The 24332-nt window shown below is 38.2% G+C and overlaps 2 protein-coding genes across 2 annotated transcripts in view; one reads left to right on the plus strand and one right to left on the minus strand.

Moving 5' to 3' along the window:
* The window catches only part of LOC145692852 (uncharacterized), a 120767-nt gene that overhangs the window by 10090 nt on the left and 86345 nt on the right, over window positions 1-24332 (plus strand). The gene's annotated exons all lie outside the window — the stretch shown is intronic.
* LOC145692851 (uncharacterized) lies at window positions 4138-12110 on the minus strand. Its single transcript, XM_081768370.1, has 3 exons — window positions 11554-12110; window positions 7838-8086; window positions 4138-4998 (listed from the first exon to the last, which is right to left on the minus strand). The coding sequence occupies exons 1-3, from the start codon at window positions 11759-11761 to the stop codon at window positions 4853-4855; spliced, it is 603 nt and encodes a 200-aa protein (XP_081624496.1). The 5' UTR covers window positions 11762-12110; the 3' UTR covers window positions 4138-4852.

Genomic DNA, 24332 nt, shown 5'->3' on the forward strand with positions numbered 1-24332 from the left:
ATGAGTGTTGAAGATCATGCTCGTTCTGGGTGCTCTTCATCATTTCGAAACGACGAAAACATCGAACAAATCTGCCCCAAAATCAGCGAGGATCGTCGTTTCATGATCGATGATATTTCAAAACAGGCAGGAGTGAATTGGAGCTCGTGCCAGCGTGAGCTTTTGCAAATGAGACATGTTGCCGTTAAGTTTGTTTCTCGCCTGGTCACACAAGATCAAATCATTCGTCTGAATTTAAGCCAGGACTTGAAAAATCAGATTGAAAGTGATCCAAACTTTTTGACCAATATGATGACATTTTCCGAGAATTAAACAAAATCTGAAAGGAAAATGTTTTGATGATGTAGAGGCTGTAAAAAAGAACTTCGCAGAGCGCATTGAACGATATAAAAGATCCAGAGTTCCAGAGGTGCTTCAAACAGTGGGAAAGAAGATGGGAGAAATGAATCGCATTTAATGGAGAGTACTTTGAAGGAGACTGAAAGAGTTTAGTAAAAAATTTAATAAATTATTTTTTTTAGAACGAAAGCCCGGTTTCTTTTGGGTCCTCTATCATTCAATAGGTCTTATTGTGTTGAACAAAAAGTGGTGAAGGTGAATGTGAATCCTCGTGTGAAGTTTTCGAGAAAAGGAAGAAAATTAATTTGTAAATTTAAAGGCTCGATTTAAAATTTAAACTATTTTCGTTACTTTTAAACTTTGTATTTCTCAAATACTTACAATTTGTTTTGCAGAAATACGAAATAAATTTCAATCACTTAAATGGCTTCCGCACTTATTATATCTTTAAGAGCATAAATAAAACAAGTTTATCACTACAGTACTCGCATGAAATTGTTGAAACATGAGTGCTCGCGCGGATTACAATTGTAGTCCATTTGATAAATATATATATCTTAGCGGTTATTCAATTGGTATTCTGTACATTATTTTTGTGGGTTCTCACAAGCAATAAAGAACACATTTCATTGCAAACATTTTGTTTTTTTAATGCACAAAAAGGATTAGAAGCCAAAATTTTAGAATGCGTATGCAGTTTACTATATTTTTGTAAATGTTCGTTTATTTTCTTGCTATTTGATTAAAAATCGAAATAAAAGAGGAAATTTGCATTTAAAGTGTAAAAAACTGTTATAAAAAATTTTAAAAAAGTTGTTAAATTATTTGCAAGTTTAACTTTTACACTTGAAAACAAGGTCAAAAGTAGGCAAAATTTTGGGTGTTTCAGTCATAAGAGTCAGTGCAAAGAGTGTGCTTGTAGTCAGAACAGATCCACTTACTGCACCTGAAACATTTTTTTCGGGTACTCTTGTTTCTTCATCTTCCACAAAAAGGTTCGATAAGTTCCATAGCCACAGATTGCAGGAAGTCTCTAAGGTTGATCATAGCATCATTGTTAATTGCTTTGAAAACAATGAGAGCGTTTACTTCAGCAACGTTTAACACGTGGAAGAAGAGAGTGAGTGGCCATCTTTGCGAATTCCTGGTTGTATCACACTGGCGACACAATTTGTCCAATATGTCAACTCCAAATTTAGTTTGTTTTATGGAGTAATAACTATGCAGTGTAGATATGATGTTATGACGCTGTGTTTGCGTATTTCTTTGATGCACTGGATCAATATACCATCAGGTAATTCTGCCCTTTCCAATGTAAAATTTTCCGTAAAACCTGTCTTCCTGGATAATACTGTTCCTTTCTTCATCTTCTACTTCTTCCAAATGTCACTACCACTTTCTTCAGAGTCAGTACCGGTACTCGACAACATCGTCCTCTATTTCATCTTAGTGTTCTATACTCAAAACGCTTTCGTCGTCACTTTCAGTTTCTGTTAGACACTTTCGTATCTGTTCTTGCTCTGATATTTTAAACTAACATATATATACCCCATTAGCAAGGCGCCGGCGGATAGCTGGCGGACCTCAAGCGACATCAAGCCACGAAATGGCGGACCGCTGGCGGCTACCGTTGGCGGATCGTCAACGAAATTACACTTATACCGCCAGCGATTCGGTACGCGGTTTTAGGGCTGACCTCGCCATAGTTCCGCTTTGAGTTCGCGCTTATCCCGCCAATGCTTTCTCTCTCTCCATATATATATATATATATATATATATATATATATATATATAGTGGCGTATTTAGGGGGACTTCCGGGCTTAAGCCCCCCCGAAATCTTACTTACTATAGTAAAGTATATGGAATATGCAGAATTCTCACATTTTCAGGCAAAGCCCCCCCCCGAAAGTTAGCAAAGCCCCTCGCGAAACAAAATCGTAAATACGCCACTGTATATATATATATATATATATATATATATATATATATATATATATATATATATATATATATATATATATATATATATATATATATATATAGGGACAGTGCAAAAAAAAAGGAGGCTCCGGATCTGGTGAAGGTTCCCTTTTACCCTTTCCTTTATATATATATATATATATATATATATATATATAGAGCGAGAGAGAGAGAGAGAGAGAGAGAGAGAGAGAGAGAGAGAGAGAGAGGGGGGGTTCGCTAAGCTGCATGGTTAGCGCGTCATTCCGGATTCGACTCAATTTCAGCTGGAGTTCGAGAGTTCCAGATTTGTAAGATCGGACTAGCATAGTGAGGCAATTGGGGAGTTACCTTAAGTAGGATATACAAAAAGAAATCCAATTAGGCAAGACAGAAATAACGGCGCCTGGAAGCAAAGCTGATACGCAGATAGGAATCACAAAGTTCAACATGCGTCATCTGGTTACGTGGCTCTACAGCAAGGAACAGCTATGGTCACCAGATAGTGCACTTCAACTGGGTGATTTGTGATCAGCACATCAGCTCCTAGGCCATTATTACTGACTTACTTAAGTGAATGTACACATACACAGTTTCGAAATGTAGGCGCGGTGGCTCAGTGGTAGAGCGTTCACCTCCGGCGCTTGGGGTCCCGGGTTCAAACCCTCCTCCCACCGTGTGGACTTTGTGGTGGACAAACACCGTACTCGTGGGTTTCTAGGGGTTCTCCCGTTTCCTCCCACTTTATTTTTTCCGCCATTTCATTCATCTCTCATCATCACCGTCTCCTTTAGCCTAAATGACATAAGAGTGGGACGTAAAACTCAAAGATTTAATTTTATTTCAGTTTTGAAATGTAAAGAATTTCCAAAAACACTTACCTTACAGTGATAGGTTGTAGTCTCCTTAAGATATAATCGATGTACTGAATTCTTCAGAATACATGGTTTTCCCCTACACTACGTAGTTACCTCTTTCCTGTGGCCCAAATTAGAAGAACAGAGAGGGTTAAAATTTATTGAATTTCTTCCGAGTTTATCCACCCGTAACGAAAGTAAATATAATTCGAAACCAAGGTTCATGCAGATGATAATGATGCACGAACCACGAAGGTAAGGTAATTAGGGACGGGCTAGCTTTCTTTGAAAAACACCTTACATTTTGATTACATGGCAACGTTAAAATTTAAATGGGTTAACCAGAAAAAGTTTTCAGCAACTCCTTTTACAAATCGTGGCACAAATATTAGAATCAAACTTTCTAAAAATATATTAAACGAGACATAAAACCCATTTTGTGTAGGGAGTACAAAAACATTTATAACAAAGTAGTTTACTCACTATGTTCGAATCACAGTACTCACACAAAAGCACGGAACCCGTGGAACACTAATAAGCAAGGGTAAGTCGTATCCTAATAATATATGTGGTTAAATGTCCGGAGTGATTCACCAAAATCTTTATCCAAGAAAAGAATACATTTAAAAAAAGAAAATCAAATATGCATATTCCATTCTCGTAAGTAGAAAATAAACATTACAAAAATGGCAATCTCAATCCTTTGAAACTGCGCGTTGGTGTACAGGATTTGTCAGTTATTAATTCTGTGACCTACAATCATATCTTTGGTGATTTAAGTAACATCAATTTTTTTTTTTTAATTTTACTTTTGAGAGTTTGTTTAAATTTTCTCCTCGCCCGATTGCTCTATATACATCCAGAGATTATCCTACTAGTCACGACCCACATTTTGAGAAACACTGTTTTCTACAATCACTGCAATGGGAGTCCTTAGGGAACTAGCATACAGTTTTAGGGTGTTATGAAAATATAAAATAGTTTTTCTTCTACTATATATTTATTAAATGGCATTATTTTATATAACAGCTTTTATTTCGTATTACAAATTTTACTGTTATTCTTAGAAAAGGAAAATTACATACATAGTTTACAATACAAAATAATTAAGACGTCTGCAAGAGATGAACATTAGCTTCGCAAATATTCCGAAGAGATGACTTGCACAGCTTATGTTCACCTAACGCAAAAACACTACTATCATCAAGGTTGACCTCACACCAAATGAAACTTTTCGTTTCGCAACACTTTCAAATAAGGTCCGATTTTATTTTGATCTTATAGTAGACAGAGACACCTGCGTATGTTGCAGCATTATTTCTTTGAAAATGAACTACCAGCACTAAGATCTTGACAGAATTCTAGATCACTATAATCCGAACTCAGATGTGAAATGTCAATGGTTGCATTATTAAAAGTTTCAGTACCAGTTGATGTAGAAGGGGCTTCTACATTAATACCTGAGTTTGTATTACTAACACACTTGCTTATCACTACCTGATGGTTAATTCCTGCTTCCTTTTCTACTGAAGACATACGTGAGTTTACTGATTTCCTTATATGATAATATTCTTTGTTTTTTATTGTACTTAATTTGCACTTAGGCATTTTAATTTAGAACAAAATCTTGTTTTACTTACTGCCAAATATCTTTCTATTAACAAAAAGATTGTTTAAACGTATTCACTATTGGTATTCAGAAATATTCCGGCACTTCACTAATAGGTGATTTTTTTCTTCTCGCTCTGCCACCGCGTCTGTCGACAGCATTTTTAAACCATCGTGCCGTTATTTTGTCTATGTCAAAATCTGAAAGGCTCTTCAGTGTTTTGTGAAATACTTCTGAAAAATAAAAAATAAATAAGTAGAAGGAGTGAAAGAAAATGGTGTTTGGTAACTAAACAACATGAACTAATTAGCATGCAAATTTTTTAAACAGTCAACATTTTAAATTAATGAATATATGTAGAATTTATACTATGAAAGACTGTAAACTACACTTAGTTGTTTGTATTTTGTCCAGCTTCTGTGACATTTTTTTAGATACAGTAAAAGTTCCCTTAACGAACACTTCTCTATACCGGACACGTCCATTATATGGACAAATGTATTTCGTTCCGGGAAAGATATAGTTTATTCTTATGGCAGAGAGCCTTCCCTTTTACGGAAACACTCAGATGCAGACAGGACAGTCTTGCTGTACCCACACCATTACAGTAACCTCTTCATAACTGACAAGAATTTTTTCAGCCTGTACGTATTTAGGAAGAAAATACTTTATTTAATTTTATAATCTTCTATTCCGTTTCAATAGATCCAACAGTTAGAAGCAAATTTTGATCAGAAGCTAGTGCAAATGACTACACGACAGACAACTATTGAAGTATTCTTTTCCTAAGAAATTCACAAACCGCCATGGGTGGTTGGTTCTCTCTTAGTAAACTCTTATTCGGTTACTTCTACTTTTACTTTCGTCATTAATCACATTAAGAGACTTCTATAGAAGTGACTTGCACTTGAAAGAAAAATGACCCTATAAGCATTATGTTTTGTAGTACACGCCCATATAAACAAATCCCCCAGCGATTCTAACACTGAGTACAGTATTTCGATATTAGCCTCTGTTAGAATTACACAGTGGGGCTTATAAGATTGTAATGTTGGTACGTCCGTCCGTTATTCCGCTCGGTAACTCTTAAATAATGCGAATTTTTAAATTCTGCTTTATGTAATCACCAGTAGAGTAATTATCTAGGAGGAATTCGTTAATGAATATCTCTTATTTGCAGACAAATAATCATATCCATCGCGATCCGTTATTCAGAGGTTTCATTATATATTAAAGAATTAACTGTAAATAATATCTCGAATTAGCACTTTTGTCTGACAGTTAACTTAATGACAAGTTTCCTAGTTTTCATCTGAGTCCTTCTTCCCATAGCTTTAATTCTTCACATCCAGTGAATCCCATGCTAATAAAAGAAATCAGTTTTGAAAAAAGAAATCACTGCGTAGCAGTGGTTTTGAGGGCCCTGATAATCAGGGTTACCAAATTCCACGAAGTAAAGAAAGAGGATATTAACAAATTCGAGAAGTTTCAAAATGAAAACTTGAAAACAATTTATGAAACTTAATTTTGTGTTTGATGCTAACGGAGTGTGTATTATGATACAAGAAATCGCTGGATGAAGAAACTGGGAGTCAATTCTAGCACACGGTGTTCGCCAAACAATTACGAAACTCACTTGGTGCGAGCGAGATCGAACATGGGGCCTCAAGCAGAAAAATCATACTTTGAACAGAAGCGCTACGTCTTACATAGCTATTGCTGAAGAGGGACATCGCACTCTAAAAGCAGTGTATAAACAAACGGCGCTCCATGATATTAAAAATATTACAAAGTGAAAAATTGGAACTGGACCGAGAATCAAACCCGGGTCTCCAGTGTACCATCCGTTACGTAAACACTGCGCCAGCGAGTCCTCTTTTCGGAACAATCACAACTTTTCACTCTTAATGTTTGGTGTTGTTTTCGCAGTAATTCAATGTCCGTTTTGAACACCTAAAACGGATTGCACATTTCTATTAACAGTCGGATATGAATAAGCGGGGGGGGGGGGGGAAGGGGTCAGAGACTGATCCCACGCAATATTTTTGTCAATATCTCTGTTAATTTTTCCATTAAAATTTTGAGCATTTGAGACATTTATTTTGAAAATATATTTCACCCGACGGCAAATATACCAGTTTGGCATGCTCAAATTAATGTTTTCAAAAACAAATTCAACTCATAAAATCTACTGCTCACATCTTTTTAAAAATGAATGACGAGATACGAATCGACTACATGGAGATATTTTATCGTAGGTTATACGTACTGTAGTTTTCAGTGTATTGGTAGAAGTGTTTATATGCGCGTATGTACAGAAACAATAGCTCACGTACATGTATCGTAATTTCATGTAAATATTTGAAGAGCTAGGAAACACATTTATTTTCGTTTCTTTACTCAGATGTATAGAAATATAATGGGGTCAGTAACTGAACCTTCCCCCTTCATTAGTATATATTAAAGTAATAATAACATTGATATGCGACTGTTAAAGATGGAAGGAGACATCGGTTGTGAAATTTTGTAGACTAGTAGTACAGCTAGCAAAAACATGGTAAATATGTCAAAAATTACAAAAATAGGTTCTTCTTCCATATTTAATACGAAAAAATATAATAATAATACGTTCTAGAAGCGTGAGGAAAATAACTACCTTTAATAACAAGTAGCAGATTAGATTTCCCAAAAGGAAACTTTCCATTAGCCCCAGAAAGATTTGTAGATACGGCTACATCATTCGTCATTAAGGCAAATAACATTCTTGCAATTGCATGCTTAACAATCGGGATACAAAGAAGAATTTTATACAATTCGTCGCAAAATATTTTACACTAAAGGCATTTGTATTCTAGTTTTGCAGTGCGATAAATATTCCCAGAATTCAAGCATCATGCTTGAAGTAGCAGTAGCAATCTCAGGTTAGTGTATATTTTACTATGATATTTGAAACAAGTGATCCTACATTACATTACATAATTATTAAAAAACAGTGTAAACAACAAGTATATCATATATGCCCTTAAAATGCAGTCGAGAATAAAATGTGAAATAAAGTGATTGAGAACATACCTATGGATGATGGTTGAAACAGACCAACTGGAGAATCCTGAATGCCGTTATTTTTGCCAAATAACGGATGGCTCGCTAAGTCTTCATCTGAACTTATGTTCTCCTCACTGTCAGTCTCGTGAAAATAACGACGAGTTTTCCTACGTTTTCGTGCCTTGCGCTTTCTTTCGTTTTCTGTGTCGGCGGTAGTTGCTAAATCTGAGGTTTCGACTGCAAGTACCTCTTTCTCTCTTGCTTTTCTGTAATTGTCTGAAATTGAAAAAAAAAAAAAAACAGAGGAAATAAGTTCGTTATTATTTATCTCCAATTAACAGTAAAGTTTTTTTTTATATTCCACTAATATGAAATACCACGAATTCATTACTTGAACATCTATGTAACGGAAGGTTATACAGAATTTGGACAGAATAACGTGAACAGTAGTCGGAAACAACTTAACATTTCAAGCGTTATTCCACAGCATGTATTGCGATTGGCGAGCATGTTTGTTTGTTATTCGTGTAGACCTCGTTAACCTGTTCTCACTACCAATTATGAACGGTATGATTCTGTGACACTGTGGGAGATTATGATTTTCTCCAAGGAGCATTGTACTCTTGCCTAGAACGATGACTATTCCTTTGAGATCATTTTATAGAGCAACGTCCTTCCTATGGTTCAACCCGATCTGTCTGCCTGTCACATGGTTACTATTTTCACAACATGGTTTACATAGCATCACGATTAACTTTCGCGCCTCCCTAGGGTTCCACAATCGCCAGATTTCAACGTCATCGAGGCATTAAGGTCTGTTTTAGAAAACTTTATTCCGTCTAGTTTTCGTCCACCCTCATCTCTGAAAGAAATGGAGCATACTATTCCAGAGTGCTATTACATATTATTAACCACGAATCAGGATTTGTGTGAATCAATTCTTTGTTTAAACCAGGCTATTTTGGCCGCAAAGAGGTGTTTCTCATATATGGTATTCTTTCGAGTTGTTTACATTATTCTGTTTCACTATTTACAAAGATGACACAAAGCGGAGATGAAAAACCAATTAAGGTGACAACGAGAACAATGTAAATACACAAATTTAAGGGGAAACTACCCTCTCCCAAGTTTTGTTCGGTAGGAATTTCGAGTCACTTGATTATGATTCGTGATTTCTAACTGTGACGAACGGAAATGATTAGTACGTTGTTGGCTGTGTCCACATGAAGTAAGTAATGCTGCTAATCTGGTGTTTATATTTTTGGCATTTGTTCCGAATCGCCCAGCCAGTTGCACACACACTTTACTGACAAACAGTTAGGTTACAAGATATAGCTGAGCGAGTAAAGGGCGTGAGAGACCCCGCAGGGCTTTTTTTTTTTTACCTTTATTACAATCCGCACAATCACAGACGTGACGCTGCCATGTTAAAACCTTTCTATACATTTTTTTTTCGTTTATTGCATTTTCCCACGGTCACGATAGAGCCATTATTGTTTCCGAATCGGTACTGCATCCCACTGAATCGTTTCAAACGATTACGTCGAATTAAAGTTAACAGTTTCGAATGCACTGAATGATGAATACGAACCATTAATTTCTTTATATGAATCTATGTTCCGGATTTGTCATTTACAGCAGTTTTGGAATTGTTAGTTTTGTTTTCGACTGATCGTGTGGAACGGTACACTGAGTAGCAGTACCGGATCCGAAGGCATGGAAGGAGTTGGGTGAGATTCTTTCTTTCTCATGTTAGAAAAATAGAATTAATAATAATAATGTAAATGAAATAGATAATGCCCTGCGGATCTCACAATACGCTTCAATGATATGCTCTATGAGTTGAAAGGGTGGTTATTGATATATCCCTTTTTATTAGTGAGGTTTTGAGAAACGTGGACCTACAGTTTAAAGTGAAATCTGAACGACCATAGCGCGTACTACTACTACTCCCACTAGGGTCCTCCGCTCCAAAGACGCGTGCTTCCAGGTTTTCTTTTGGCTCCCCATTCGAAATAATTGATGAAAAATTATAGTTCCTTCACTACTTTTCTTTTTATTGTTTCCTAAATGATTTGCGTTGGACGACATGAAAATATGTTATTTGACATAGATAAAATTCAAGGAGGCCCATGAGAAGTAATTTTTGAAAATTACTTTTTTTTTTTTTTACGATTTGCGTACAAATACGGTTCTGAACGTATGGCATAAAAACTACAATGCGAAACACACATATCAACTTCTGCTAGGTGGCCATTAAAAAGCACGAATGCTAACTAACTGAAACTGTTTCAAAGCGAAGCTGGAGGGCCCACGCTATAGCTCAGCTCGGGAGTGCATCCGAAGGCCGCAGGCACGTCAACGATGGCAGGTATACGCATAAGCGAGCATAGTAAAAAGAAGTGGGTTTTGGCAATGATAGAAATCTCAATGGCACTTGTCATGGTTTCATACTAGTAACGCGGGAAGGCTCTAGAACACAAGTCCCCCAATATAGGTTAGTAGCTAGAATAGTTCCTTTCAGAACCGAAGTTTAATATTGCCGAGCGAGGCACGTCGTTTTCTCTCTTTATTACAGTTGAATGAGAAGGGGGACGTGTTCTAGAACCTTACCTAGCAACGCTCCACTTGTAAACATAACATGAAGATTAACTGTATACTGTGCAAAAATCCGTTTTCCGTGCAAAACAGCATCCAATAGAGCCATCTTTCATATGCACTCATTTATTTCATACGTCGTAAACCACTTGTAATGATTTTACACTAGTAACGGTAATTCAACATCTGTACAGCTAAAATACTGGTATATTGCTCTATATTTAATTCTATCGCCTGCAGAAATGAGATATCTTATAATGCAAAGTATGTACATTTTACCTGTAAACCTTCAAAAATGTGGTGCGCCATAAGTAAACCAGTACCAACACATGTACTAGCCATTATGAATTGGAAGACTTGACACAGAAATTATGTAAGTCATACGTGAATTTAACACTCCACTCGATTTAACATTGGCTTGGGGGCGCGATGGCTCAGTGGTAGAGCGTTCACCTCCGGTGCTTGGGGTCTGGTTCGATCCCAGCTCGCGCCGTGTGGACTTTGTGGTGGACAAACACCGTGCTCGTGGCTTTCCTCGGGGTTCTCCTGTTTCCTCCCACTTTCTTCACTCCACCATTTCACTCATTTCATTATCACCGTCTGTCTCCTTTAGCCTAACCGGCATAACCGTGGGACGTTAAACTTCAAGATTTCATTTCATTTTTTTAACATTGGCTTTTGGATTCCAAAAATTCTAATTTTGTTTTTACTCGAAGGTACTAGACCTGTTAACATGTCATGAATACAATGTGGCTACCCCAAAATGAAATAGTATTGAGTCGGATATGTCCTTGTACACTCAATACAGTAGCAACAACATAGGTAAACACAATTCGATTTGTCCGGAGTAGTGCATTGGAACACTGAATAGTGTTCATTCTACACTAGAATTATTCCTTATGTACAAGGACATATATGTTACCTTAATAATGCAATACATACCGATTCATCCAAAAATTTGATAAAACAAGACGTCTGCCATATACATGGAACATTACGAGACAACTAGAAGTGAAATTACCGCCGGTATCGTTACTGCCTCTTTATATTAAACAGTCTGTGCTTCCGTTTTGTATTGTAAATTTCATCGGAATAAGGACAATAACTATGAATCTATCATAATATATAAAATAAAATATACTTACCGCAGGTGTAAAGCTTCTTTATCTTGTACTGTTTCCAGGATTGCTCAGGATTGAAATGGAAAATCGCATATCGATGAAATGTATTCGAATTTTTACCAGTTGTTGGCCATGCACATTTGTACTCTGTGCCTTGTTCTACAATCCAACAATCTGGTACTGTAGCTAAACTATCATCATCAAAGCAAACAACTGAAAATAGAACGCACATGATGTAATACTTTACATACACGAATGTAATACTCTACATACAAACACAATGTCTTGGAAAATCCCACACGCGGACTGTTATAGTCAATTGACAAACGCAAAGCGAATACATCGAACCGAAGCTTTCGGAACAAGGCGGCAAACCAGACGGCGGTCCGTTGTCCATATATCGCCTCTTAGTCAGAAAAGACCAATCGCTGGGTATCCGCCTTCGGTCCGAATACGAAATCTAGCCACCAAACGCACTAGCGACAGCAGCCCGAATACCGAAACTGATCCGCATTTGCTTACACATTCGAGCGGCCGTGCCGCCGTTGTAGATGGAGGACCGAAAGCGCGTGGCGGCATTTGCTAATGGGGTATCGCATATATTTGAGCGAATAATGTGAAATAATACATACAAAACGAGAACAGTTAAAACCTTAGCCAGAAAACAAACTATCACGTCAGTACTCGCACGGATTACAATAGTAGTCCATGCGAAAATAACAATCCGTATAACATCAGTGCGTTGACCTTGGGTGCTATAAATCGACTAATGGTGTTCTAGAAATGGGGGAGGAAGGTAGACGACTGCTCAAAGTCACAAGTGTTACCAACCCTCAGATACCAGAAAACTGAAACCCACTGGACTACAATAGTAATCCGCGCGAGCACTGCAGTGTTAAGCAAGTCTGGCCACAAGATTTGTTATCACAAGGTACCGGACTGCTGTCCTTGTTGCCCGATAACTAAATAGACATAAACGTTATCGTTGTAAGTGCATAGTATAATTAATGAGATATAATCTAAAATTACCATTAAACCATAAATTTGAACTTCTGTTTAACTAAAATATTGTTGAAATATAAGACATATATTACTCGATAAATACGTTTAGTGGAAAAAGATGCTTTTTGATAAAATTATATTATATGTAGTTTGCGAGAAAATCATATTATGTACAGTTTACGAGAAAATCATATATGTAATTTACGAGAAAATCATTTAAAGGTAGTTTAGGAGAAAATCATATTAATTGTAGTTTACGAGAAAATCATATTATGTGTATTTTACGACAAAATCATATATGTACTTTACGACAAAATCATATATGTACTAAACTATATTATGTGTAGTTTACGAGTAAATCCTATTATGTAGTTTACGAGAATATCATAAAAAGAACGAGCTTTATGACTCTAAAGAGTATATCGTTTTTGGTGCCAATTATAACAGTTCTTACTTTGCTAGATTAAAAAAAAAAAAATTGTATGAATATGTACCAAAATACACTGTTATCTACTACATTTTTGTCGCTTCCTAACGATGACACAAACTCTTTACTCATCTATTACTTGTAATGGATCCAATTTTAGAGGAATCCAAATTTTTATAATTCAAAAACTTAGCCAAATTCTAGAATTGGATCAGAGACAGGCGTCCACTCAGAAATGTTTGTTAAGAGGAGTCCAAAGTATTTTTGGTGAGAGAAATTCAATACCTCTATATAATATTGAACCTGTCTTATTGTGCATCCCAAAACACGATAAATAATAGCTAATTACTGCACCTATTTTTTAAAGGAAAAAAAATTATAGAACTGGATCATTTTTGTAAGAAAAGAAAGATTACAAATGAGACATACAGTAAAATCAAATTTTTACCCTACATCAACCATTTTTCTGTTAAACAAGTGTAAGTCAATTAAGAAAGTCTACAAATGTTAGTCGAGTTACGAAAATTAGGGGAATGGGATCCAGTGCTCAGTGCACCCCCGTGGGTGCGTTCGTGGTCAGAGAATCGTCTTTTGTGTACCAAATACGAAAAAATGTATGAGGGAAATGAAAATGAAATATTTAAGTTAACCCACGGTTATGCCGGTTAGGCTAAAGGAGACGGTGATGATGAGAGATGAATGCAATGATGGAATGAAGAAAGTGGGAGGAAACGGAAGAACTCCGAGAAAACCCACGAGCACGGTGTTTGTCCACCACGAAGTCCACACGGCGCAAGCTGGGATCGAACCAGGGACCATAAGCACCAGAGGCGGACGCGGTATCACTGAGCCACCGCGCCCCCAAACTGAATGGCTCGGTAGTAGAGTGCTCAGCTATTAACAAGAGTGCGAAAGGTCCCTGGTTTGACCCCAGCCCGTCTGAGTTTATGATGGACAGTATCGTGTCGATTTGTTTTTTTCAATCTTCTCAGATTTCCTCCCACGTTCTTATTCCTTCATAACCATTCAATTTAATTAATCATCTACCTCTATTGGGCGTAATCGAGATACATAAACAAAAATCAATATAACATTGAAACAAGACATTTTTTCCTTAAGTAATACAGAAGCGGTGAAATCTTAAAATCTGTTGCAATTTAAGTATAAATGCAAGGAATCAAAATATATAATCGTTAAATTCATCTCTTTAAAGCATCAGTAAATCACCATAATGGCAAATTTGCAGTAGCATATTATTGAACACAACCTTTAGAAATAGTCAGCGAGGAACAATTTGAATCTGAGAATGCACTTATCTGCTGTTACTGGCAGTGTTACCACTTATTCGTATGTAACATAACTTAAGGAACAGAATTACAGAAAAAAAATCTAAGATACACTCTATGAACACCCTGCAGCAAACTTACTTTTCTGCGAATCATTCAATGTCTTCAGATGGTATTTAAAAGCAATATACCATCTCCTTTATGCTTGGCCTAAGGAACTGGAAAATCCAAGTTTCTTTCTTCAAGAGGGAAACGGCCTTGCGAAGTACACACCAACACCTACTGCATAGCTTGTTTTTTTATTTTCTTTTTTATATATATATATCTGTAGATAGTTTAGTGTAATAAAGTAATATATGTAAGTTTTATATGTAATTTTAGAGAGTATTGTGTATTACACAGGTATTTTGATTCATGAAGCACTATCTAAAAACACTAAATGGAAAATTTTGTTCTTCAAGCATTCAATCGCTCCGCTATTCTTGGAACTTCCGTGAGCTTTCTGTCGTGCACGACTCATTCACGCTTTTCTTGTTTCGAGGCCTAAAACAGAAAGTAACCAACACGCATACATTAGTTGAGTGCCATAATTGGAAAGAATGTCTTTATTTCTGTTAGAATATCCGGACATCAAGCACAAGAGCTAACAGTTACCTTAAAATACAATGAAACTTGAATAGTGTATGTCAAAAGCTGATAACCGCTTTAAGTGAATTTCAATGTTCTACGAAGACGAAAAGGTTAGCGGAGGACCGTGGAGCATGGACGCTTCTCAGCTGCGGCAAGTGACCTGCCAATAAAGGCAGAATACCTATGATGATGATGATATATTTGTTTGGTGGAGCGGGAGAAACTGGAACTTGTAGGCGAAGGCATTTTATAGTGTCATACAGCCACATTTATCGTGCCATACATCATCACCACCATCATCATCATAGGTATTCTGCCATTATTGGCAGATCACTTGTCGCAGTTGAGAAGGTTCCTGAAAAAGCCATGGTCTTCAGCTAACCTTTTCGCCTTCATGTGCAATTTTTCGGTTTTAATATTGTCCGTTAATTGTAGCCTTCTTTGCCCCCTCCCTCTCTCTCCTGCCACAATACCCTTTTGCATGCCCCCCACCCCTATGATACAGTTTTTTCTTAGCAAATGTTACAACCAGTTTATGTCCTTCTTCTCAATAATAACTAAAATTGTTTTCTTCCCCACAATTTCTAACACCATCTCATTCGTTTTCCGCTTGACCCAACTAATTCTCTCCACTCTTTTCCATACCCGCATTTCGAAAGCGTCCAATCATTTTTCATCATTTTTGCGTATGTTTCTGCTCCATACAGTACAATACTTCACATGAAGCATTTTACGAGTCTTTTTCTCACCTCTTTATTCAATATCCTTCAAAGCAGATTTTTAGACTTCTCCTAGAGGCTTGTTTCGTACAAGAGTTGCAATTTTGCAGAAGGAGTAAAAGCAATTAACAGAGACACTCTACCGAGGGCGCCCATGTTGTGGTTTCCAGAGTGGGCAAGTATAAGCGACATTTCAAATGTAGTCTCAAATTTTGCGGTAACTATTCTAAAAAATCTATTGGGTTTTCGATCTTCCAAAGTACAATTTCCTCTAGGGGGGCAATCGCCCCACCTTGCTCCCCCCTGATGGTCGCCCTTGCACTCTACATAATAATAAGACAGAGATAGAAGAAAGAAGAAGGATTATGGAATATCATTTTGTTTTGCGCTAGAGCCATCTAACGTTGGCCATGAGACGAGAAATAAGCTTTTTTTATTTTTAAATACTTCTTCATGCTCACCTAACAACACTATTTAATAGACTAATTTGTCCTAATAAATTTAGGGTACAGCCGTGGTGTCACCAGAAGAATGACTTCAAACTTGGGGTCTTTGAAGTACTGCTTATGTCCATACTAAAGGTACTCATTACACTAATTACAATTTTGTATTTTTGTAAGAAAAAGTGTCTGTATATGATTAAGCAATGATATGATGTATATTTTAAGTTTGTATATGATTTGTAGTACGACATATTCAGTGAATTTCTTCTTAATGATCAATAAAACAAAGACGTATATACAGACTTTTAGGTCATCTCTCGCGTGACTCCATGAATGGATACGATTTAAAATACTTATTCTATCAGGCCTTGTTTCCATTTTGTACTAATACACAATAACACACTGAGCAATGCTATGTGATAATATGAAAAAAAAAAAAAAACAGTATCATGTAACAGTTTCAACACAATAACTGTCTTCATCAGACTTCCACTCCTTCTTGGAAGTCTGGGAGAAGGAGTGGAAGTCTGATGAAGACACAGTTATTGTGTTGAAACTGTTATGTGATACTGTGATACTGTTTTTTTTTTTTTTTTTTTACATATTATCACATAGCCTTGCTCAGTATGTTATTGTGTATTAGTTTAAAATATTTCCATTGGAGTCGGCATCCTCAAATTAATATAAAAGGCCCAGTTAGAAATTTATCCAAGCGTGGACACCTTTACTATCGACATAAGCGGTACTTCAAAGACCCCAAGTTTGAAGTCATTTTTCTCTTGGGGGCCGCGGTGCCTCAGTGGTAGAGCGTTCACCTCTGGTGCATGGGGTCGCGGGTTCAAACCCTGCTCCCGCCAAGTGAACCGGGTGCATGGGGTTCCTCGGGTTCTCCCGTTTCCTCCCACTATAATTTACTGTTCTTTCTCTAATACTTATCCAGAGACAGACATACGGACAGACAGATATAATGGTTCTATAAGATTACCAATACTTCTGCATAGCATAGTTTGGAAGTCTAAAAGCAAATAGTTGTGTCTTCATTGCTGAGATATTTGCTTTTATATATATATATATATATATATATATATATATATATATATATATATATATATATATATATATATATATATATATATATCGTAGAACATCCCTATGAAGTAAATCAATCTGACTTCTTTCAGAATCTTGAAGGTAGATTATAAGACAGTGGTTATCAGATGAATGCAAAAACAAAACAAAATCCTTACAAAGATTACAATACATTACTTCCTTTCCTTCTCTTACTACCTGCTGAGTATCATGACAAGAATATTTATTTCTTTTCTTTTTTCAAGTAATAATTTTCTGAAGATTTCCAGTTGATGTGTACAAAAACATTATCTTCAGTGAAAAGAAATTATTGCTTACGTCTTTTGTTCTTACATAACCAATAACTTCAAGGTTATTTGTTATGGCAATTAAAGTGGGTCTCAATCGTCACGTAAACAATTCCAAATTCGAAGCAAGAACCATCTATGTCCTCATAGTTTCGAATTAGCAGTTCTAAAGATAGGATGACGGTGGTTCAATAATAGAAAGCTCACCTTTGTTGCTTAGGGTCCCTGATTCCATCCCAGCTCGTGCCAAGTGAGCTATGCATGGACAGTTAGGCCAAGGCAATTATGTTTAAACAAAATACAAAGCAAGAGGCTATACTACTACTACTACTACTACTACTACTACTACTACTACTAATAATAATAATAATAATAATAATAATAATAATAGTAAGAAGAAGAAGACTAAGTAAATACTCGTATATGACTTGCAATAGGCATAAAGTTAGATGTACTTAAAATTCGAAGTTCATTGGTGGGGAAAACGGTGGCATAGTGGTAGAGCTCTCAATTCTAGTGCGAGAGGTCCCTGGTTTGGTCCTCGCTCCTCGGTCAGTGACTTTATGGTGAACAGCATCGTGTGCTCGTGGATTTTCTCGGGGTTCTCTCGTTTCAAGCTACTTTGTTCACTTCACCATGGGGGCGCGGTGGCTCAGTGGTAGAGCGTTCACCTCCGGTGCTTGGGGTCCCTGGTTCGATCCCAGCTCACGCCGTGGTGACTTTGTGGTGGACAAAGACCGTCCTCGTGGATTTTCTCGGGGTTATCCCGTTTCCTTCCCATTGGCGGATTAAACAAAATGTCTTGGGGGGGCTCTTTATTGTAAAGTGGGATATGTTCCCCGAAATCCCCCCCCCCAAAATAAAGGTAAAACGGATTCAGGGAAAGAGGGTGAAAGATATAATTGCTACGGAATTTACACCACAATGCCCCCTCCCCGAAAAAGATATTCCGCCTTATCATTTTGCGTCTACTGCAGAGTCATTTTGACGTTATGATTAGCGTCATACTAAAAGCCTTACTACTACAGGGAACATATGATAGTCGAACTCTTTAGTATGGCACTAATCACGCGTCAGAACGATTCAGTATAAGGCCCATTCTGTCTACAGGCCTGGTCGTGGCTATGCTTTACTAAATATTTCGCTAGAAAAAATATCAGGTTAAACATATTTTAGAACGCTCATAATGTTTCTGTATTTTAGTAAAATGAATTCAACAAAAGGACAAAAGAACTTACAAGTTACAACGCAAAACACGCTTTTCGGCGAATACCGCACAAAGCGTATTTGTCGATATAATACTGTCGCGATCTACAACAATGTCCTTATGACATTTAAAAGTGCTGGTCCATTCAGCCGCTTTCCGCCAGAACGAGATCGCAACCACGTTTTTAGTCGGTGCAATGTGGATTAAGATCGTTCTGCACTGGCCACGCTCGAATGCAGGGTTACAAGTTGAGTTGATGTTGAGTTAAACGTCCCTTTCAGCAGCGAGGCTATATGAGACCTACTGATTAACGTGGAATCCGTACACAGGGTTACAAGTATGCGCAGTAGTTTTCGAATAGTCACGTGAAGATCTTCGTCGCTGGTGGTCAAGGCCTCCAACGCAGTCCGTGATAGAGTTCCAAATTTTTCTTTAATTCTCTTCCATTTAGAAGTGCAGATTGCAAATTCAGAACAAAAGAGGGAAAACAGCATTTTTTCTTGAGTTCCGATAGTTTTGTAAAATCTTTCTGCTAGAACGCGGAAGTTGTTGCTCAGAGTTTAGTCAGTTGCGCGTGTTGGCAATAGAATGTTGAGTCCGTATACATTTAAAACTTCCTGCGCAAGACGACTTTTGAGGTCTTCTACAACCGACTCTATCAACGGAATGTAGACAGTTCTTCAGTAGTAAGATGCCGTGTCATCTCGCCTGATGTTCGTACGATGTGTTGTCTTTGGGTGAGATGAGGAGTTTGAATCTGCACGTCGACACTGGTAACCATTCTGGATATTGCTTCGGAAGTTGCCTTGAATTCTTTGCTGTTTGAACGCTTCTTGTTTAATGCTGTGATAGTGTCCTGAATGGCATCTGACGTTGCGTTCATGTCTAAATTTGTCTTCTGCGAAAGTCGATTGAGGGGAGGGTTATCGTGAGAACACCCTGAAGACACGTAATAATTACGATAAACTCGCTGTCGTGCATGGCAGAAGAAAGTGCCCATGCTTTGGCTGCTGTATCTAACTCGGATCACTTGGAACACACTGTAGAACCTCACTTACTTATTGAAATTTTACGTGAAATTGTAACACCGCGTAGATACGTTCAACCAATCTCGTTTCACACAGGGGCGGACTGGCAACCATAGGACCCACCCTGCTAAACTGAAATGAGGGCCCACTGTACAAAAATGTAAAAAAAAAAAAAAAAATGTACTTGGCATTCTTCATATGTATTACATATAAAAGTCCATCTTCCAACCCATAAATAGTATCCCATATATTCATACAAAAGCAAAACATTAATTACAAAAAATCTGAAGTAGTAACATTTTAATAGTAACTCATACAGTGTATAATTGGTATTATCATTTTTTATTGTAAACACACACAATACCGGAATTGGTGCTTTCAGTTATTTATATAGTGCTATTGTTTTTTATGTAATGAATTTAAACCATTTATTTAAACAAATGAGTGTCATGTTTTAGAAAACCTGACCCGAGTCATTATTCGGGTCATGAGTCGGGTCGGGTCGACGTTGAACTCGACCCGACCCTCTCGACCCGAGAAGGATTTAACCGAAACGGCGCATAAGAAAGTTGACCCGAGCCGACTCGTGGCTGGAGCAGCCCTGACCCTAGCGTAGGTGACCCGACCCGACCCGTGTCTCAAACAGGCTTGACTCGACCCTTGACCCATGAAAGCCTGATCTGATCCGTTTGAAAGCACTACGGGGCGGCAAACAGTTCAGTTAATTTCGTGTTCGCCTGTTAAAGTTGTGTTTTTTCAAGTAAAAATAGCCATAAAAGATAAGCTACAATTGACTGAAATCATCCAAAGACGTGGTGTATATACATTATAATTTATAAACACCTTAGACAGAAAAACAAAACAAAACAAAAAAAACCTGGCAACTGTCCTGCAGTACTCGAATGAGTCACATCACGTTCATTTGTTTCTTGGGGCTTCACAGATTCAAATAGCCTACGTTGTTTTGGGTCAGATGCAGCTTTTTGTAAATCACATCTTCGTTTGTGTTCTCGCTTTTTAGCACCACTTTTATATTTTTTTCTTTACAGTAATCTTACGATCACTCCTACCATCCATACTAACACAACCATATCTGTCTTCCACTCCAATAATTGAATTGCTACCATCGGATTTGCTCTTCGATGTAATATACAAATAAAACACGAGCCGAGGGCAGCAACTTCATAGTAATTGTTTGAGGTTTGTATAAAACAATCGTTGATAGTAGCGACTAATTTCTTTTCACTTTACCGTACTGAAAAAAAAAAAAAGAAGCCTGATCCGATTTTTTCTTCGAAGCTTGATCTGAGGACAATGCAGTTCAAAGGCGTTCCGGCTCCACCTCCACTTTCCACAATAACAATATCTACGAAACTATTGTTTCTTTAAAACATCGCCACTCGCCGGCTTGTAAAAGGACCGTAGTAGGCAATGGTATCCAAATCCAATAACAGCCTGAAATCTACTGTGTTTCTTATATTTAAAAAAATAGTAGTTAACGTGCTCGTTTTTAACAGCTGCTGTATCGCAAACCCCGCAATGTTTTAGGGCCTGATTGTCTCATAGACGGAACCTTTTCAAGTCGATAAACGTGAAGAAGAATAAGGTCTGTTCATGAAAGTTTAACTTTACGTCTTTTTTTATGCAAAACACGTTTGCGGGAGTTACCCTGGCATATTTTTGATGCTGATAGGTTTAATTGAGCACATCTTTTTAAAATTGGTGGAGGGGGCCCACCCTGCATTTGCAGGGTAGCAGGGTGGGCCAGTCCGCCCCTGCTCCGACTGGCCACTAACAATAAGCTTAAGGACAGTATTACGTTTTGACAATGCGGTGAAAAACGTAATAATCTCTTTCGTTGTTCCCAGACAGTTCCTCATGCACTGTACTGACAACGATCTGAAGATGGACAAGTTGAGGCCGTGACTGCAATATGAACAGTGCAGCGCGTTTGAAGCATAGATGTTCATTTTACTTCGACCTCACTCACCCTCGCCCTCGCGGCCAAAACTTGTCCTCGCCCTCGCGCACCCTCGCCCTCGCCATCGAAGCTTGTCCTCGCCCTAGCGCACCCTCACCCTCCCCATCGAAGCTTGTCCTCGTCCTCGCGCACCCTCGCCCTCGCTGCCGAAACTTGTCCTCGCCCTCGCGCATCCTCGCCCTCGCCGTCGAAGCTTTTCCTCGCCCTCTCGCACCCTCACCCTCGCCATCAAAGCTTGTCTTCGCCCTCGCGCACCCTCATCCTCGCTGTCGAAGCTTCTCCTCGCCCTCGCACACCCTCGCCCTTTTCGTCGAAGCTTTTCCTCGCCCTCGCGCACCCTCACTCTCGCCATCGAAGCTTGTCCTCACCCTCGCGCACCATCGCCCTCGCGATAGGTGTTGTCCATTATCCTCGCTCGCCCTCGCCTTCGTGCTCAAAACTTTTCCTCGCCCTCGCGCACCCTTGCCCTCATATTATTGAGGGCGAGGGTAATTGAGGGTGAGGAGGCCTCGAGAGGGCCTCCTTCGTGAGGATCAGAGCATCAATTATTCAACCTATTTGTTGAATTATTTCCTTATCGTCAGTGGCGGATCCAGGGGGGCGATCGGGGCGATCGCTCCCCCCCAGAAGAGGAAACTTCTTTATTTTATATATACAAATAAAACGCATCCCAGAGTTTGGAGCTCTTGAAAGTAGCTCTAAGTAGCAGTATTACAACCCACCACCCCCACCAGAAGTCCGTCCTGGATCCGCCCTTGCTTAACATACGTCCTAAAGAAAGGAAACTAAACATATCATCGTATAACTTACCGTGGAACACCTAAAATGGTACAACTGTTACAATGGAGATCTCGGTCGATAGTGACGTTTACATCATTTATCAACAGTCTGAAGAGTGTTTCTTTCAGACATGTTTTTTTGGGGGGTATTGCCCCCCGAAGCTCTGAGAGCCTCCCCCCGAAGGAGACCAAAATAATACGTCTATAATATAATAATGAATAGAATAGTACCTGCAGTGCCGCCCCGGGATACTAAGTGTGCCCTTCCCCCCCCAGAACATTGTTTCTAAAATAAACACTGCTTATGAAGGACCTTTTTCTGCGAAATGTTATCTCAATTAGTTCCAAAGCGGCTGACTAACATATCGAGCCCTTGTAAGAAGAAATGAATATGAAAGTACACTCGGATAGGTTAATTTTTGAGCCATTTTTCGTGGCAATTAAAACGCAACTCCTGTAGCTTTCTTAACTGCACGGGAAGACAACTAATACGTACTCAGGGAACGGCAAATATTTTATGGCACCATTTTCATTCTATGAACCTTAATACATACAAAAACTTTTTTATTTCCAAATGAAACTATGTAGCGACATTAATGGGTCATTTCAAAAGAGTGAGGGGTTAACTGTCCCCCTTTGCCCCCCTAATCGCCGCCCATGCTATGATGTGTGGCACATTTGTGCGAAATTAATAATAACATGATTAAACTGTTTACCCACAACAAAATCCTGCTCGTTTTGCTGAAGTGGCTTTTCCTAAGTTTTATATGTTTCATATATTCTACAGTTTTTTTTCAGGCCTTTTTTTTTAATTTGTCCAAATTTATATTTCTCCTTTTACCACACAATCGTTCAATACTTTCACTATAATATTACAATCAGTATATCATCCTGTAGCGTATTTTATTCCTAATAAAAATCATTGAACAACACAACATACAAACCCTATCTCACTGGCTTGCACGCGAACCATTGGTGCATGGGGCCCTGGGGACAATTCCGAGTGAGAGAACATTGAACGACAGTGGATCGAATTCCGCGTTAAACCTATAGGTCCACTTCTCATAGCCTCGCCGACGAAAGAGGACGCTAAACGGCAATCAGTCAACAATTGCAAATTTCGGCTGCATAAACAACTTATGTCTTGTGGAACTTATTAAATTTATTTTGTTAAAGCAGCTCTTTTAACAAAATTTCAGTATTAACGTGTCAGATATTTCTATTTAAGGACAAGAAAAAGCATATTATTTATTTTGTAACTAAATGATAGCCCTACCCACGTAGATTATAAAAGCAGAAACAATGAAAATCGATACAATAGTGACTGACATTATTTTAACAAATATCGATTCAGATAATAGTTTGGGCTGTCACAAAACTATGAAAAGTTAAAAATTCCGATTAATTGTAACAACTTCATCAATGGTGGACTTGGAGGAGGATGTATGCTATTAATCAGCCCATTTCATGGGCATCCAAACTCACGAGCCCAACCTCGCTAGCTCGGCATTCGCGCTCGACCGTTCTCGGATTCAATAATTAAGCGCTGCCCCGAGCGCCAATGAAATAAGTCAGCGCGAGTCCAACTGAGGGAAGTGAGCCCGAGCACGATTCCCAAAGGAATAAATGAGCGAGAGCCCAGTTGAAAAAAATGAGCCCGAGTCCGAGAGAGTCCAGAGCAAAATGTCCATCTATGAACCAAAGTCATTCCATCAAGTCTTTTTCCATCTGATCTACTGCATTCTGATGGTTCTCTCATTGATTGTGTTTGTTCAGATATCAGCGCTCTTGTCATTTACGGCTGAATGACGTGAGTGACTGTCTGTCTGTCTACCAACACTCTTTAAACATGACAGTGTAGTAGACACTTCTTATCTAAAACGTCTCCAGCACAGGGAGGGCAACAATGAGGCACACTTACTTCT

This window comes from Thermobia domestica, chromosome 8, assembly GCF_964235325.1.
Source record: "Thermobia domestica chromosome 8, izTheDome1.hap1.1, whole genome shotgun sequence".
NCBI classification, from domain to species: Eukaryota; Metazoa; Arthropoda; class Insecta; order Zygentoma; family Lepismatidae; genus Thermobia; species Thermobia domestica.

Excerpts from the sequence above, each read along its gene's own strand:
- LOC145692851 (XM_081768370.1), bottom strand. The coding sequence starts at position 11,761 with ATGTGCGTTCTATTTTCAGTTGTTTGCTTTGATGATGATAGTTTAGCT. Across the intron at positions 8,087-11,553 it reads AAAGAAGCTTTACACCTGCG|ACAATTACAGAAAAGCAAGA; the intron begins GTAAGTATATTT and ends TTTCAATTTCAG. Across the intron at positions 4,999-7,837 it reads GTTTCAACCATCATCCATAG|AAGTATTTCACAAAACACTG; the intron begins GTATGTTCTCAA and ends TTTATTTTTCAG.